General features: G+C 46.6%; 1 protein-coding gene across 1 annotated transcript in view; it reads left to right on the top strand.

Annotated features, from left to right (window-relative positions):
* The window catches only part of hsd17b10 (hydroxysteroid (17-beta) dehydrogenase 10), a 41,362-nt gene extending 28,504 nt beyond the window's left edge, over positions 1 to 12,858 (top strand). Inside the window, exons 6-7 of the mRNA XM_065005107.1 lie at positions 9,050 to 9,090; positions 12,386 to 12,858. Of these exons, the coding sequence (XP_064861179.1) occupies positions 9,050 to 9,090; positions 12,386 to 12,535 (191 nt within the window). The 3' untranslated portion in view covers positions 12,536 to 12,858. The remainder of the gene's footprint in view (positions 1 to 9,049; positions 9,091 to 12,385) is intronic.
* Positions 12,859 to 15,156: the final 2,298 nt, after the last annotated feature.

Below are 15,156 nucleotides of genomic sequence, written 5' to 3'. Positions count from 1 at the left end.
AATTGTCCGTGTTCAGCAGATGGTATTGTCCGTGTTCAGCAGATGGTATTGGTCACGTATTCAGCAGATGACCTTGGTCCCGTATTCAGCAGATGGTTTTTGTCACGTATTCAGCAGATGGCTGTGGTCACATATTCAGCAGATGGTATTGGTCACGTATTCAGCAGATGGTATTGGTCCCGTATTCAGCAGATGGTAATTGTCACGTATTCAGCAGATGGTAATTGTCACGTATTCAGCAGATGGCATTGGTCACGTATTCAGCAGATGGTATTGGTCGCATATTCAGCAGATGGTATTGGTCCCGTATTCAGCAGATGGTAATTGTCACGTATTCAGCAGATGGCATTGGTCCCGTATTCAGCAGATGGTATTGGTCCCATATTCAGCAGATGGCATTGGTCCCGTATTCAGCAGATGGCATTGGTCCCGTATTCAGCAGATGGCATTGGTCCCGTATTCAGCAGATGGTATTGGTCACGTATTCAGCAGATGGTAATTGTCACGTATTCAGCAGATGGCATTGGTCCCGTATTCAGCAGATGGCATTGGTCCCGTATTCAGCAGATGGTATTGGTCCCGTATTCAGCAGATGGTGTTGGTCACGTATTCAGCAGATGGTAATTGTCACGTATTCAGCAGATGGCATTGGTCCCGTATTCAGCAGATGGTATTGGTCACGTATTCAGCAGATGGTAATTGTCACGTATTCAGCAGATGGCATTGGTCCCGTATTCAGCAGATGGCATTGGTCCCGTATTCAGCAGATGGCATTGGTCCCGTATTCAGCAGATGGCATTGGTCCCGTATTCAGCAGATGGCATTGGTCCCGTATTCAGCAGATGGCATTGATCCCGTATTCAGCAGATGTTATTGGTCACGTATTCAGCAGATGGCATTGGTCCCGTATTCAGCAGATGGCATTGGTCCCGTATTCAGCAGATGGCATTGGTCCCGTATTCAGCAGATGGCATTGGTCCCGTATTCAGCAGATGGCATTGGTCCCGTATTCAGCAGATGGCATTGGTCCCGTATTCAGCAGATGGCATTGGTCCTGTATTCAGGAGATGGTAATTGGTCAGGCATTGGTCCCGTATTCAGCAGATGGTAATTGGTCAGGTTTTGGGCACGTATTCAGCAGATGGTAATTGGTCAGGTTTTGGGCACGTGTTCAGCAGATGGTAATTGGTCAGGTTTTGGGCACGTATTCAGCAGATGGTAATTGTCCCGTATTCAGCAGATGGTAATTGTCCCGTGTTCAGCAGATGGTAATTGTCCCGTGTTCAGCAGATGGTAATTGTCACGTATTCAGCAGATGGTAATTGTCACGTGTTCAGCAGATGGTAATTGTCACGTATTCAGCAGATGGTAATTGTCACGTATTCAGCAGATGGTAATTGTCACGTATTCAGCAGATGGTAATTGTCACGTATTCAGCAGATGGTAATTGTCACGTATTCAGCAGATGGTAATTGTCACGTATTCAGCAGATGGTAATTGTCACGTATTCAGCAGATGGTAATTGTCACGTATTCAGCAGATGGTAATTGTCACGTATTCAGCAGATGGTAATTGTCACGTATTCAGCAGATGGCATTGGTCACGTATTCAGCAGATGGTATTGGTCGCATATTCAGCAGATGGTATTGGTCCCGTATTCAGCAGATGGTAATTGTCACGTATTCAGCAGATGGCATTGGTCCCGTATTCAGCAGATGGTATTGGTCACGTATTCAGCAGATGGTTTTGGTCACGTATTCAGCAGATGGTAATTGTCACGTATTCAGCAGATGGCATTGGTCCCGTATTCAGCAGATGGCATTGGTCACGTATTCAGCAGATGGTAATTGTCACGTATTCAGCAGATGGCATTGGTCCCGTATTCAGCAGATGGCATTGGTCCCGTATTCAGCAGATGGTATTGGTCACGTATTCAGCAGATGGCATTGGTCCTGTATTCAGGAGATGGCATTGGTCCCGTATTCAGCAGATGGTAATTGGTCAGGTTTTGGGCACGTATTCAGCAGATGGTAATTGGTCAGGTTTTGGGCACGTGTTCAGCAGATGGTAATTGGTCAGGTTTTGGGCACGTGTTCAGCAGATGGTAATTGGTCAGGTTTTGGGCACGTATTCAGCAGATGGTAATTGGTCAGGTTTTGATCACGTATTCAGCAGATGGTAATTGGTCAGGTTTTGGGCACGTATTCAGCAGATGGTAATGGTCCCGTGTTCAGCAGATGGTAATTGTCCGTGTTCAGCAGATGGTATTTGTCCCGTGTTCAGCAGATGGTAATTGTCCCGTGTTCAGCAGATGGTAATTGTCCCGTGTTCAGCAGATGGTATTGGTCACGTATTCAGCAGATGACCTTGGTCCCGTATTCAGCAGATGGTATTTGTCACGTATTCAGCAGATGGCTGTGGTCACATATTCAGCAGATGGTATTGGTCACGTATTCAGCAGATGGTAATTGTCACGTATTCAGCAGATGGCATTGGTCCCATATTCAGCAGATGGCATTGGTCCCGTATTCAGCAGATGGCATTGGTCCCGTATTCAGCAGATGGTAATTGTCACGTATTCAGCAGATGGTAATTGTCACGTATTCAGCAGATGGCATTGGTCCCGTATTCAGCAGATGGCATTGGTCCCGTATTCAGCAGATGGCATTGGTCCCGTATTCAGCAGATGGCATTGGTCCCGTATTCAGCAGATGGTATTGGTCACGTATTCAGCAGATGGCATTGGTCCTGTATTCAGGAGATGGCATTGGTCCCGTATTCAGCAGATGGTGATTGGTCAGGTTTTGGGCACGTATTCAGCAGATGGTAATTGGTCAGGTTTTGGGCACGTGTTCAGCAGATGGTAATTGGTCAGGTTTTGGGCACGTGTTCAGCAGATGGTAATTGGTCAGGTTTTGGGCACGTATTCAGCAGATGGTAATTGGTCAGGTTTTGGGCACGTATTCAGCAGATGGTAATGGTCCGTGTTCAGCAGATGGTAATTGTCCCGTGTTCAGCAGATGGTAATTGTCCGTGTTCAGCAGATGGTAATTGTCCCGTTTCAGCAGATGGTAATTGTCCCGTGTTCAGCAGATGGTATTGGTCACGTATTCAGCAGATGACCTTGGTCCCGTATTCAGCAGATGGTTTTTGTCACGTATTCAGCAGATGGCTGTGGTCACATATTCAGCAGATGGTATTGGTCACGTATTCAGCAGATGGTATTGGTCCCGTATTCAGCAGATGGTAATTGTCACGTATTCAGCAGATGGTAATTGTCACGTATTCAGCAGATGGCATTGGTCACGTATTCAGCAGATGGTATTGGTCGCATATTCAGCAGATGGTATTGGTCCCGTATTCAGCAGATGGTAATTGTCACGTATTCAGCAGATGGCATTGGTCCCGCATTCAGCAGATGGTATTGGTCACGTATTCAGCAGATGGTATTGGTCACGTATTCAGCAGATGGTATTGGTCGCGTATTCAGCAGATGGTATGGTCGCGTATTCAGCAGATGGTATTGGTCACGTATTCAGCAGATGACCTTGGTCCCGTATTCAGCAGATGGTATTTGTCACGTATTCAGCAGATGGCTGTGGTCATGTATTCAGCAGATGGTATTGGTCACGTATTCAGCAGATGGTATTGGTCCCGTATTCAGCAGATGGTAATTGTCACGTATTCAGCAGATGGTAATTGTCACGTATTCAGCAGATGGCATTGGTCACGTATTCAGCAGATGGTATTGGTCGCATATTCAGCAGATGGTATTGGTCCCGTATTCAGCAGATGGTATTTGTCACGTATTCAGCAGATGGCATTGGTCCCGTATTCAGCAGATGGTATTGGTCACGTATTCAGCAGATGGTATTGGTCACGTATTCAGCAGATGGTAATTGTCACGTATTCAGCAGATGGCATTGGTCCCGTATTCAGCAGATGGCATTGGTCCCGTATTCAGCAGATGGCATTGGTCCCGTATTCAGCAGATGGTATTGGTCACGTATTCAGCAGATGGTTTTGGTCACGTATTCAGCAGATGGTAATTGTCACGTATTCAGCAGATGGCATTGGTCCCGTATTCAGCAGATGGCATTGGTCACGTATTCAGCAGATGGCATTGGTCACGTATTCAGCAGATGGCATTGGTCCCGTATTCAGCAGATGGCATTGGTCCCGTATTCAGCAGATGGTATTGGTCACGTATTCAGCAGATGGCATTGGTCCTGTATTCAGGAGATGGCATTGGTCCCGTATTCAGCAGATGGTAATTGGTCAGGTTTTGGGCACGTATTCAGCAGATGGTAATTGGTCAGGTTTTGGGCACGTGTTCAGCAGATGGTAATTGGTCAGGTTTTGGGCACGTGTTCAGCAGATGGTAATTGGTCAGGTTTTGGGCACGTATTCAGCAGATGGTAATTGGTCAGGTTTTGGGCACGTATTCAGCAGATGGTAATGGTCCCGTGTTCAGCAGATGGTAATTGTCCCGTGTTCAGCAGATGGTAATTGTCCCGTGTTCAGCAGATGGTAATTGTCCCGTGTTCAGCAGATGGTAATTGTCCCGTGTTCAGCAGATGGTATTGGTCACGTATTCAGCAGATGACCTTGGTCCCGTATTCAGCAGATGGTTTTTGTCACGTATTCAGCAGATGGCTGTGGTCACATATTCAGCAGATGGTATTGGTCACGTATTCAGCAGATGGTATTGGTCCCGTATTCAGCAGATGGTAATTGTCACGTATTCAGCAGATGGTAATTGTCACGTATTCAGCAGATGGCATTGGTCACGTATTCAGCAGATGGTATTGGTCGCATATTCAGCAGATGGTATTGGTCCCGTATTCAGCAGATGGTAATTGTCACGTATTCAGCAGATGGCATTGGTCCCGTATTCAGCAGATGGTATTGGTCACGTATTCAGCAGATGGTAATTGTCACGTATTCAGCAGATGGCATTGGTCCCATATTCAGCAGATGGCATTGGTCCCGTATTCAGCAGATGGCATTGGTCCCGTATTCAGCAGATGGCATTGGTCCCGTATTCAGCAGATGGCATTGGTCCCGTATTCAGCAGATGGTATTGGTCACGTATTCAGCAGATGGTAATTGTCACGTATTCAGCAGATGGCATTGGTCCCGTATTCAGCAGATGGCATTGGTCCCGTATTCAGCAGATGGTATTGGTCCCGTATTCAGCAGATGGTGTTGGTCACGTATTCAGCAGATGGTAATTGTCACGTATTCAGCAGATGGCATTGGTCCCGTATTCAGCAGATGGTATTGGTCACGTATTCAGCAGATGGTAATTGTCACGTATTCAGCAGATGGCATTGGTCCCGTATTCAGCAGATGGCATTGGTCCCGTATTCAGCAGATGGCATTGTGTCCTCCTCCCAGAGCGCTAAGAACCTTGGCGTGATCCTGGACAACACCCTGTCGTTCTCAACTAACATCAGGTGGCCCGTTCCTGTATTCATGCTCTAGATCCGGCATTGGACCCTGCCTCACACAGGAAGCAGAATGGCATTGTCATCTCCCGTCTGGATTCTGCAGATGGGCTGGGCTTGCCTGTCCATTAAACCCCTATCATCAGCAGATGGTGTTCAACCTTGTTCTCTCCGTCATCCTCCGCTCCCTCCATGGCATTGGTCCATCCGCTACAAGACCATGGTCAGCCTAGATGGAGGGGAACACCTGGTCCTCCAGGCTCTGATCAGGCCCTACACCCAAACAAGGGCACTGGTTCATCCACCTCTGGCCTGCTCGCCTCCCTACCACTGAGGAAGTACAGTTCCCGCTCATGTTCAAAACTGTTATCTGGCCCCCAATGGTGGAACAAACAGATGGCATTGGACAGCGGAGTCAATCACCACCTTCCGGAGACACCTGGTCCCCACCTCTTTAAGGAATACCTAGATAGGATAAAGTAATCCCTCTCACCCCCTCCCCTGAAAAGATTTAGATGCACTTGTTCCACTGGAGGTCATAAGATGGCATTTGGTCCTCTGGATAAGAGCGTCTGCTAAATGACTTAAATGTAATGTAAATGTAAATGTCCCGTATTCAGCAGATGGCATTGGTCCCGTATTCAGCAGATGGCATTGGTCACGTATTCAGCAGATGGCATTGGTCCCGTATTCAGCAGATGTTATTGGTCACGTATTCAGCAGATGGCATTGGTCCCGTATTCAGCAGATGGTAATTGTCCCGTGTTCAGCAGATGGTAATTGTCCCGTGTTCAGCAGATGGTAATTGTCCCGTGTTCAGCAGATGGTAATTGTCCCGTGTTCAGCAGATGGTATTGGTCACGTATTCAGCAGATGACCTTGGTCCCGTATTCAGCAGATGGTATTTGTCACATATTCAGCAGATGGTATTGGTCACGTATTCAGCAGATGGTAATTGTCACGTATTCAGCAGATGGCATTGGTCCCATATTCAGCAGATTTGGTCCCGTATTCAGCAGATGGCATTGGTCCCGTATTCAGCAGATGGCATTGTCCCGTATTCAGCAGATGGCATTGGTCCCGTATTCAGCAGATGGTAATTGTCACGTATTCAGAAGATGGTAATTGTCACGTATTCAGCAGATGGCATTGGTCCCGTATTCAGCAGATGGCATTGGTCCCGTATTCAGCAGATGGCATTGGTCCCGTATTCAGCAGATGGCATTGGTCCCGTATTCAGCAGATGGCATTGGTCCCGTATTCAGCAGATGGTATTGGTCACGTATTCAGCAGATGGCATTGGTCCTGTATTCAGGAGATGGCATTGGTCCCGTATTCAGCAGATGGTGATTGGTCAGGTTTTGGGCACGTATTCAGCAGATGGTAATTGGTCAGGTTTTGGGCACGTGTTCAGCAGATGGTAATTGGTCAGGTTTTGGGCACGTGTTCAGCAGATGGTAATTGGTCAGGTTTTGGGCACGTATTCAGCAGATGGTAATGGTCCCGTTTTGTATTCAGCAGATGGTAATGGTCCCGTGTTCAGCAGATGGTAATTGTCCCGTGTTCAGCAGATGGTAATTGTCCCGTGTTCAGCAGATGGTAATTGTCCCGTGTTCAGCAGATGGTATTGTCCCGTGTTCAGCAGATGGTATTGGTCACGTATTCAGCAGATGACCTTGGTCCCGTATTCAGCAGATGGTTTTTGTCACGTATTCAGCAGATGGCTGTGGTCACATATTCAGCAGATGGTATTGGTCACGTATTCAGCAGATGGTATTGGTCCCGTATTCAGCAGATGGTAATTGTCACGTATTCAGCAGATGGTAATTGTCACGTATTCAGCAGATGGCATTGGTCACGTATTCAGCAGATGGTATTGGTCGCATATTCAGCAGATGGTATTGGTCCCGTATTCAGCAGATGGTAATTGTCACGTATTCAGCAGATGGCATTGGTCCCGTATTCAGCAGATGGTATTGGTCACGTATTCAGCAGATGGTAATTGTCACGTATTCAGCAGATGGCATTGGTCCCATATTCAGCAGATGGCATTGGTCCCGTATTCAGCAGATGGCATTGGTCCCGTATTCAGCAGATGGCATTGGTCCCGTATTCAGCAGATGGTATTGGTCACGTATTCAGCAGATGGTAATTGTCACGTATTCAGCAGATGGCATTGGTCCCATATTCAGCAGATGGCATTGGTCCCGTATTCAGCAGATGGTATTGGTCCCGTATTCAGCAGATGGTGTTGGTCACGTATTCAGCAGATGGTAATTGTCACGTATTCAGCAGATGGCATTGGTCCCGTATTCAGCAGATGGTATTGGTCACGTATTCAGCAGATGGTAATTGTCACGTATTCAGCAGATGGCATTGGTCCCGTATTCAGCAGATGGCATTGGTCCCGTATTCAGCAGATGGCATTGGTCCCGTATTCAGCAGATGGCATTGGTCACGTATTCAGCAGATGGCATTGGTCCCGTATTCAGCAGATGGCATTGATCCCGTATTCAGCAGATGTTATTGGTCCCGTATTCAGCAGATGGCATTGGTCCCGTATTCAGCAGATGGCATTGGTCCCGTATTCAGCAGATGGCATTGGTCCGTATTCAGCAGATGGCATTGGTCCCGTATTCAGCAGATGGCATTGGTCCCGTATTCAGCAGATGGCATTGGTCCCGTATTCAGCAGATGGCATTGGTCCTGTATTCAGGAGATGGTAATTGGTCAGGCATTGGTCCCGTATTCAGCAGATGGTAATTGGTCAGGTTTTGGGCACGTATTCAGCAGATGGTAATTGGTCAGGTTTTGGGCACGTGTTCAGCAGATGGTAATTGGTCAGGTTTTGGGCACGTATTCAGCAGATGGTAATTGTCCCGTATTCAGCAGATGGTAATTGTCCCGTGTTCAGCAGATGGTAATTGTCCCGTGTTCAGCTGATGGTATTTGTCACGTGTTCAGCAGATGGTAATTGTCCCGTGTTCAGCAGATGGTAATTGTCACGTATACAGCAGATGGTAATTGTCACATATTCAGCAGATGGTGTTTGTCACATATTCAGCAGATGGTGTTTGTCACATATTCAGCAGATGGTAATTGTCCCGTATTCAGCAGATGGTAATTGTCACGTATTCAGCAGATGGTAATTGTCACGTATTCAGCAGATGGTAATTGTCACGTATTCAGCAGATGGTGTTTGTCACATATTCAGCAGATGGTAATTGTCACATATTCAGCAGATGGTAATTGTCACGTATTCAGCAGATGGTAATTGTCACGTATTCAGCAGATGGTAATTGTCACATATTTATGAACTTGAAACAATCTTTATTATTATTCAATCAGATGAGACATTAACATGTCCTTCCTTCAGCAGATGGTTTGTCCCTCTTCAGGTCAGATGGTAATTGTCACTCTCTCTATTCAGCAGATGGTAATTGTCACGTATTCAGCAGATGGTAATTGTCCCGTGTTCAGCAGATGGTAATTGTCACGTATTCAGCAGATGGTAATTGTCACATATTTATGAACTTGAAACAATCTTTATTATTATTTAATCAGTGAGACATTAACATGAGCCCTCCTTCCTTCCCCAGGTCTGTTTGCTACTCCTCTCCTGGCAGGTCTACCTGAGAAGGTATACTACCCCCCCACCTCTCTCTCTATATACACCTCTCTCACTATACTACCCCCCACCCCTCTCACCCCTCTATAATAACCCCCACACCTCTCTCTATACTACCCCCCACCCCCTACACCTCTCTCTATACTACCCCCCACACCTCTCTCTCTCTATATATACCTCTCTCACTATACTACCCCCCACCTCTCTCTCTATATACACCTCTCTCACTATACTACCCCCCCCACCTCTCTCTCTATATACACCTCTCTCACTATACTACCCCCCACCCCTCTCTCTCTATATACACCTCTCTCACTATACTACCCCCCACCTCTCTCTCTATATACACCTCTCTCACTATACTACCCCCCACCTCTCTCTCTATATACACCTCTCTCACTATACTACCCCCACCTCTCTATATACACCTCTCTCTATATACACCTCTCTCACTATACTACCCCCACCTCTCTCACTATACTACCCCCACCTCTCTCTATACTACCCCCACCTCTCTCTATATATACACCTCTCTCACTATACTACCCCCCACCTCTCTCTCTATATACACCTCTCTCACTATACTACCCCCCACCCTCTCTCTACCACCTCTCTCTATACTACCCCCCACCTCTCTCTATACCCCCCCCTCCTATCTCTCTATATACACCTCTCTCACTATACTACCCCCCACCTCTCTCTCTCTACTACTACCCCCCACCTATATACACCTCTCTCACTATACTACCCCCCACCTCTCTCTCTATATACACCTCTCTCACTATACTACCCCCCACCCCTCTCTCTATATACACCTCTCTCACTATACTACCCCCCACCCCTCTCGCTCTATATACACCTCTCTCACTATACTACCCCCCACCTCTCTCTCTATATACACCTCTCTCACTATACTACCCCCCACCTCTCTCTATACTACCCCCCCACTATACTACTCTCTCTATATATACACCTCTCTCACTATACTACCCCCCACCTCTCTCTCTCTATATACACCTCTCTCACTATACTACCCCCCACCTCTCTCTCTATATACACCTCTCTCACTATACTACCCCCACCTCTCTCTCACTATACTACCCCCCACCTCTCTCTCTATATATACCTCACTATACTACCCCCCACCTCTCTCTATAATACCCCCCACACCTCTCTATACTACCCCCCACCTCTCTCTCTATATATACCTCTCTCACTATACTACCCCCCACCTCTCTCTATATATACACCTCTCACTATACTACCCCCCACCTCTCTCTATACTACCCCCCACCTCTCTCTATACTACCCCCCACCTCTCTCTCTATATACACCTCTCTCACTATACTACCCCCCACCCCTCTCTATATACACCTCTCTCTATACTACCCCCACCCCTCTCTCTCTCTATATACACCTCTCTCACTATACTACCCCCCACCCCTCTCTATATACACCTCTCTCACTATACTACCCCCACCTCTCTCTCTATATACACCTCTCTCACTATACTACCCCCCACCTCTCTCTATACTAACCCCCACCTCTCTCTATACTATACACCTCTCTCACTATACTAACCCCCCACCTCTCTCTCTATATACACCTCTCTCTAACTATACTAACCCCCACCTCTCTCTCTATATAACCCCCCACACTCTCTATACTACCCCCCACCCCTCTCTCTCTATATACACCTCTCTCACTATACTACCCCCACCTCTCTCTCTCTATACACCTCTCTCACTATACTACCCCCCATCTCTCTCTATACTACCCCCCCACCTCTCTCTATATAACCCCCCCTCTCTCACTATACTAACCCCCCTCTCTACCTCTCTCTCTCTATAATAACCCCCCACCTCTCTCTCTATACTAACCCCCACCTCTCTCTATACTAACCCCACACCTCTCTCACTATACTAACCCCACACCTCTCTCTATACTAACCCCCCACCTCTCTCTCTATACTAACCCCCACCTCTCTCTCTCTATACCCCCCACCTCTCTCTCTATATATACCTCACTATACTACCCCCACCCCTCTCTCTATAATAACCCCCACACCTCTCTATACTACCCCCACCTCTCTCTCTATATACACCTCTCTCACTATACTACCCCCACCCCTCTCTCTATAATAACCCCCACACCTCTCTATACTACCCCCCCCAAGCCCTCTCTCTCTATATACACCTCTCTCACTATACTACCCCCCACCCCTCTCTCTATAATAACCCCCACACCTCTCTATACTACCCCCCACCCCTCTCTCTCTATACTACCCCCACCTCTCTCTACTATCTCTCACTATACTACCCCCCACCTCTCTCTATACTACCCCCCACCTCTCTCTATACTAACCCCCCCCACCCCCTCTCTCTATATACCCCCCACATCTCTCTCTATACTAACCCCCACCTCTCTCTCTATGTAACCCCCCACCTCTCTCACTATAATAACCCCCACACCTCTCTCTATACTAACCCCCACACCTCTCTCTACCCACCTCTCTCTCTATACTAACCCCCACACCTCTTCTATACTAACCCCCACCTCTCTCTCTATAATAACCCCCCACCTCTCTCTCTATAATAACCCCCCACACCTCTCTCTCTATAATAACCCCCCACACCTCTCTCTATACTAACCCCCCACACCTCTTTCTCTATAATAACCCCCCACCTCTCTCTCTATACTAACCCCCCACACCTCTTTCTCTATAATAACCCCCCCACACCTCTCTCTATACTAACCCCCCACACCTCTTTCTCTATACTAACCCCCTCTATAACCCCCCACCTCTCTCTATACTAACCCCCCACACCTCTCTCTATACTAACCCCCACACCTCTCTATACTAACTACTACCCCCCACACCTCTCTCTCTATACTAACCCCCCACACCTCTCTCTATATACTAACCCCCCACACCTCTCTCTATACTAACCCCCCACACCTCTCTCTATACTAACCCCCCACACTCTCTCTCTCTATACTAACCCCCCACACCTCTCTCTCTATAATAACCCCCCACACCTTTCTCTCTCTATACTAACCCCCCACACCTCTCTCTCTCTCTCTATACTAACCCCCCACACCTCTCTCTCTCTCTCTCTCTCTATACTAACCCCCCACACCTCTCTCTCTCTCTATACTAACCCCCCACACCCCTCTCTCTCTCTCTCTCTATACTAACCCCCCCCACACCTCTCTCTCTCTACTAACTCCCCACACCTCTCTCTCTCTATACTAACCCCCCCACACTCTCTCTCTCTCTCCTCCCCAGGTCTCTCTCCCTCCCCAGGTGCAGTCGTTCCTGGCCCGTCAGGTGCCCTTCCCGTCCCGCCTGGGAGACCCTGCAGAGTTTGCTCACCTGGTGACATCACTGGCTGAGAACCCCATGATCAACGGGGAGGTCATCAGGCTGGACGGAGCCATCCGCATGCAGCCCTGATGGGGGAGGGTCTAGTGGGGAGTACAGTTGCATTTCAGTCATTTAGCAGACGCTCTTATCCAGAGCCACTTAGTGAGTGCATACATTTTCATTGGTACTGGTCCCCCGTGGGAATCGAGCCCACAACCCTGGCGTTGCCAGTGCCTTGCTCCACCCACTGAGCCACACGGGACATTTGGACACCAAATGGAATGTGAAACTGTAACACATGTACCCCTACTGTAGCTCAAATTAATGTTTGTTTCTGTTGTTCATATCCACAGCACTGCAGTACTCCGCTATGCTCTCTGTGGTTTTGTAACTAATAAAAAAACCTCATCCTCTGCTGTCTATCACACTTTCTCCTCAACAATACGAACATGGTAAGTTTTTCCAACAGGTTCAGCTGAAATGATGCCACTGCAACAATAGAATGTTGTAGAGAACACATCAGGGCGGCACATTAGGATGATTGATGTAACATACTACTCCATTAGGATGATTGATGTAACATACTACTCCATTAGGATGATTGATGTAACATACTACTCCATTAGGATGATTGATGTAACATACTACTCCATTAGGATGATTGATGTAACATACTACTCCATTAGGATGATAGATGTAACATACTACTCCATTAGGATGATAGATGTAATCTACATCTCCTTCAGGATGACAGATGTAATCTACTCCTCCATTAGGATGATAGATGTAATCTACTCCTATTAGGATGATAGATGTAATCTACTCCTCCATTAGGATGATAGATGTAATCTACTCCTATTAGGATGATGGATGATAGATGTAATCTACTCCATTAGGATGATGGATGTAATCTACTCCTCCATTAGGATGATATATGTAATCTACTCCTCCGTTAGGATAATTATTATTTAGTGTAATGATTAATTTGAGCATCATTATTTCTATATAGCTACACTTTCTCCTTTTGAATTTCTAACGCGAGTGGGGGGTGTGGCTTCATTACAGTGATCGCAAGGTCAGTGTAGTATCTGGGATCTACATCTGTTTATATTAGTTACTGTGCTGTTACTAAGCAGTAATGCATTACGGCAGTGTTACGTTACTACACCTAATAGGAAATGCACATGCGCACTGGAATGCCGCGAACTGTAGAGCACGAGGGGTTTTTTGACTAAACGACAACTAACTACTCCCGTCTCCTGCCTGGTCATTTCTCCACAACACAAATATTACAGTGGCGACGAGGTGATTAAACTACATAAACGGACATTGCTTGAAGGGAAGAATGTTGCGTGAGTAATGAAACTCAAAAAAAGTATGTAATTCGTCAGTTATTTTTTATTTTCTTTCGCCAGTAGAGTAGGCTAGCACTGCTAGTACAGTATTCAGGAGCTGCCAAGTAGCAAGACTATTGGAGTCCAGAATAGCGACACTGCCCTCTGGTGGTTAAATAAAAGAAACTGTCATTGAACCCATTGAAATTAGGCGATCTCAGTGGAGAAATATTGTCAAGGAAGGAAAAAAAAGGAAGAAGGGACGTAACACGGTGTGTACATTAATACAAATGAGTGCAGTGAATGAAGTAATTGCAGAAACTTCTGAAGTGAAGAAGTAGATGAATATTCAGAAAATTAAGGAATATAAGTAAACTGAACAATTAACTGTGAAAATGGCAACCATTGGTCGAGTACCAGAGTTTGAGGCTACAAAAGAGGATTTTGATTCCTATTTGGAGCGTTGGCTGGCTGCAAATGAAATCAAAGATGGAAAGAAAGCAGACATATTTCTCAGTGTTTTGGGTCCAACTGAGTATGGATTGCTGAAAGGTCTCATTGAACCAATGAAAGCAGTGGAGTTGAACTATGCAGAAGTGACTGAAACTCTTTCAAGGTATTTCAAGCCTAAGCCAATTCTCATTGCAGAACGTTTCAGATTTTACCAACGTCACCAGAGTCAAGGGGAAACCGTGGCTGACTACATCCTTGCTTTGAAAAGGCTGGCAAGTACATGTGAGTTTGCACGATTTCTTGATGATGCTCTCCGAGACAAGTTTGTATGTGGTCTCACAGGTGAAGCATATCACAGAAGGCTTCTGTCAGAGAAGGACCTGACCTTTAAGAAAGCCTGTGATATAGCACTTGGACTCGAGCTTGCCCACAGGGATACTATTGAGCTATCGGGACATGCAGAACGTCAGAAAGGTGTTCACAAGGTCAGTGATGCACGTGGTGAAAAAAGCTCACAAAAGTCACACTTTTTTCAGTCCCATTCTCAAGGTTACACAAGAACAAAGCAGCCCACATCTCAAAGGTCTAAGCCAAGTTGCTACAGATGTGGGGGAGATAATCATCAGCACAGTGAATGTCGATTCCAAAAGGAAAAGTGCCACAATTGTGGAAAGGTTGGACATTTACAGAGAGTGTGTAAAGCCTCGGAACGCACAGCAAGAGTGCACAAAGTGTCAGACGCAGCACAAGAAGAGGAAGGTACAACTGAAACAGTAGTGGAACTGTTCACAGTGTACACAGCTCAACAACTAAAAGATGGAGTCTATCTCAACATGGAGTTAGCGGGAAAACCAGTAAAAATGCAGCTGGACACCGGAGCGTCTGTATCCCTGGTTCCAGAGAGACTCTACAAAGAAAAACTGA

Source organism: Oncorhynchus nerka, linkage group LG20 (assembly GCF_034236695.1).
Source record: "Oncorhynchus nerka isolate Pitt River linkage group LG20, Oner_Uvic_2.0, whole genome shotgun sequence".
In the NCBI taxonomy this organism is placed as follows: domain Eukaryota; kingdom Metazoa; phylum Chordata; class Actinopteri; order Salmoniformes; family Salmonidae; genus Oncorhynchus; species Oncorhynchus nerka.
The sequence above is the reverse complement of the archived record's forward strand: the minus strand, read 5'-3'. Positions and strand labels throughout refer to the sequence as shown.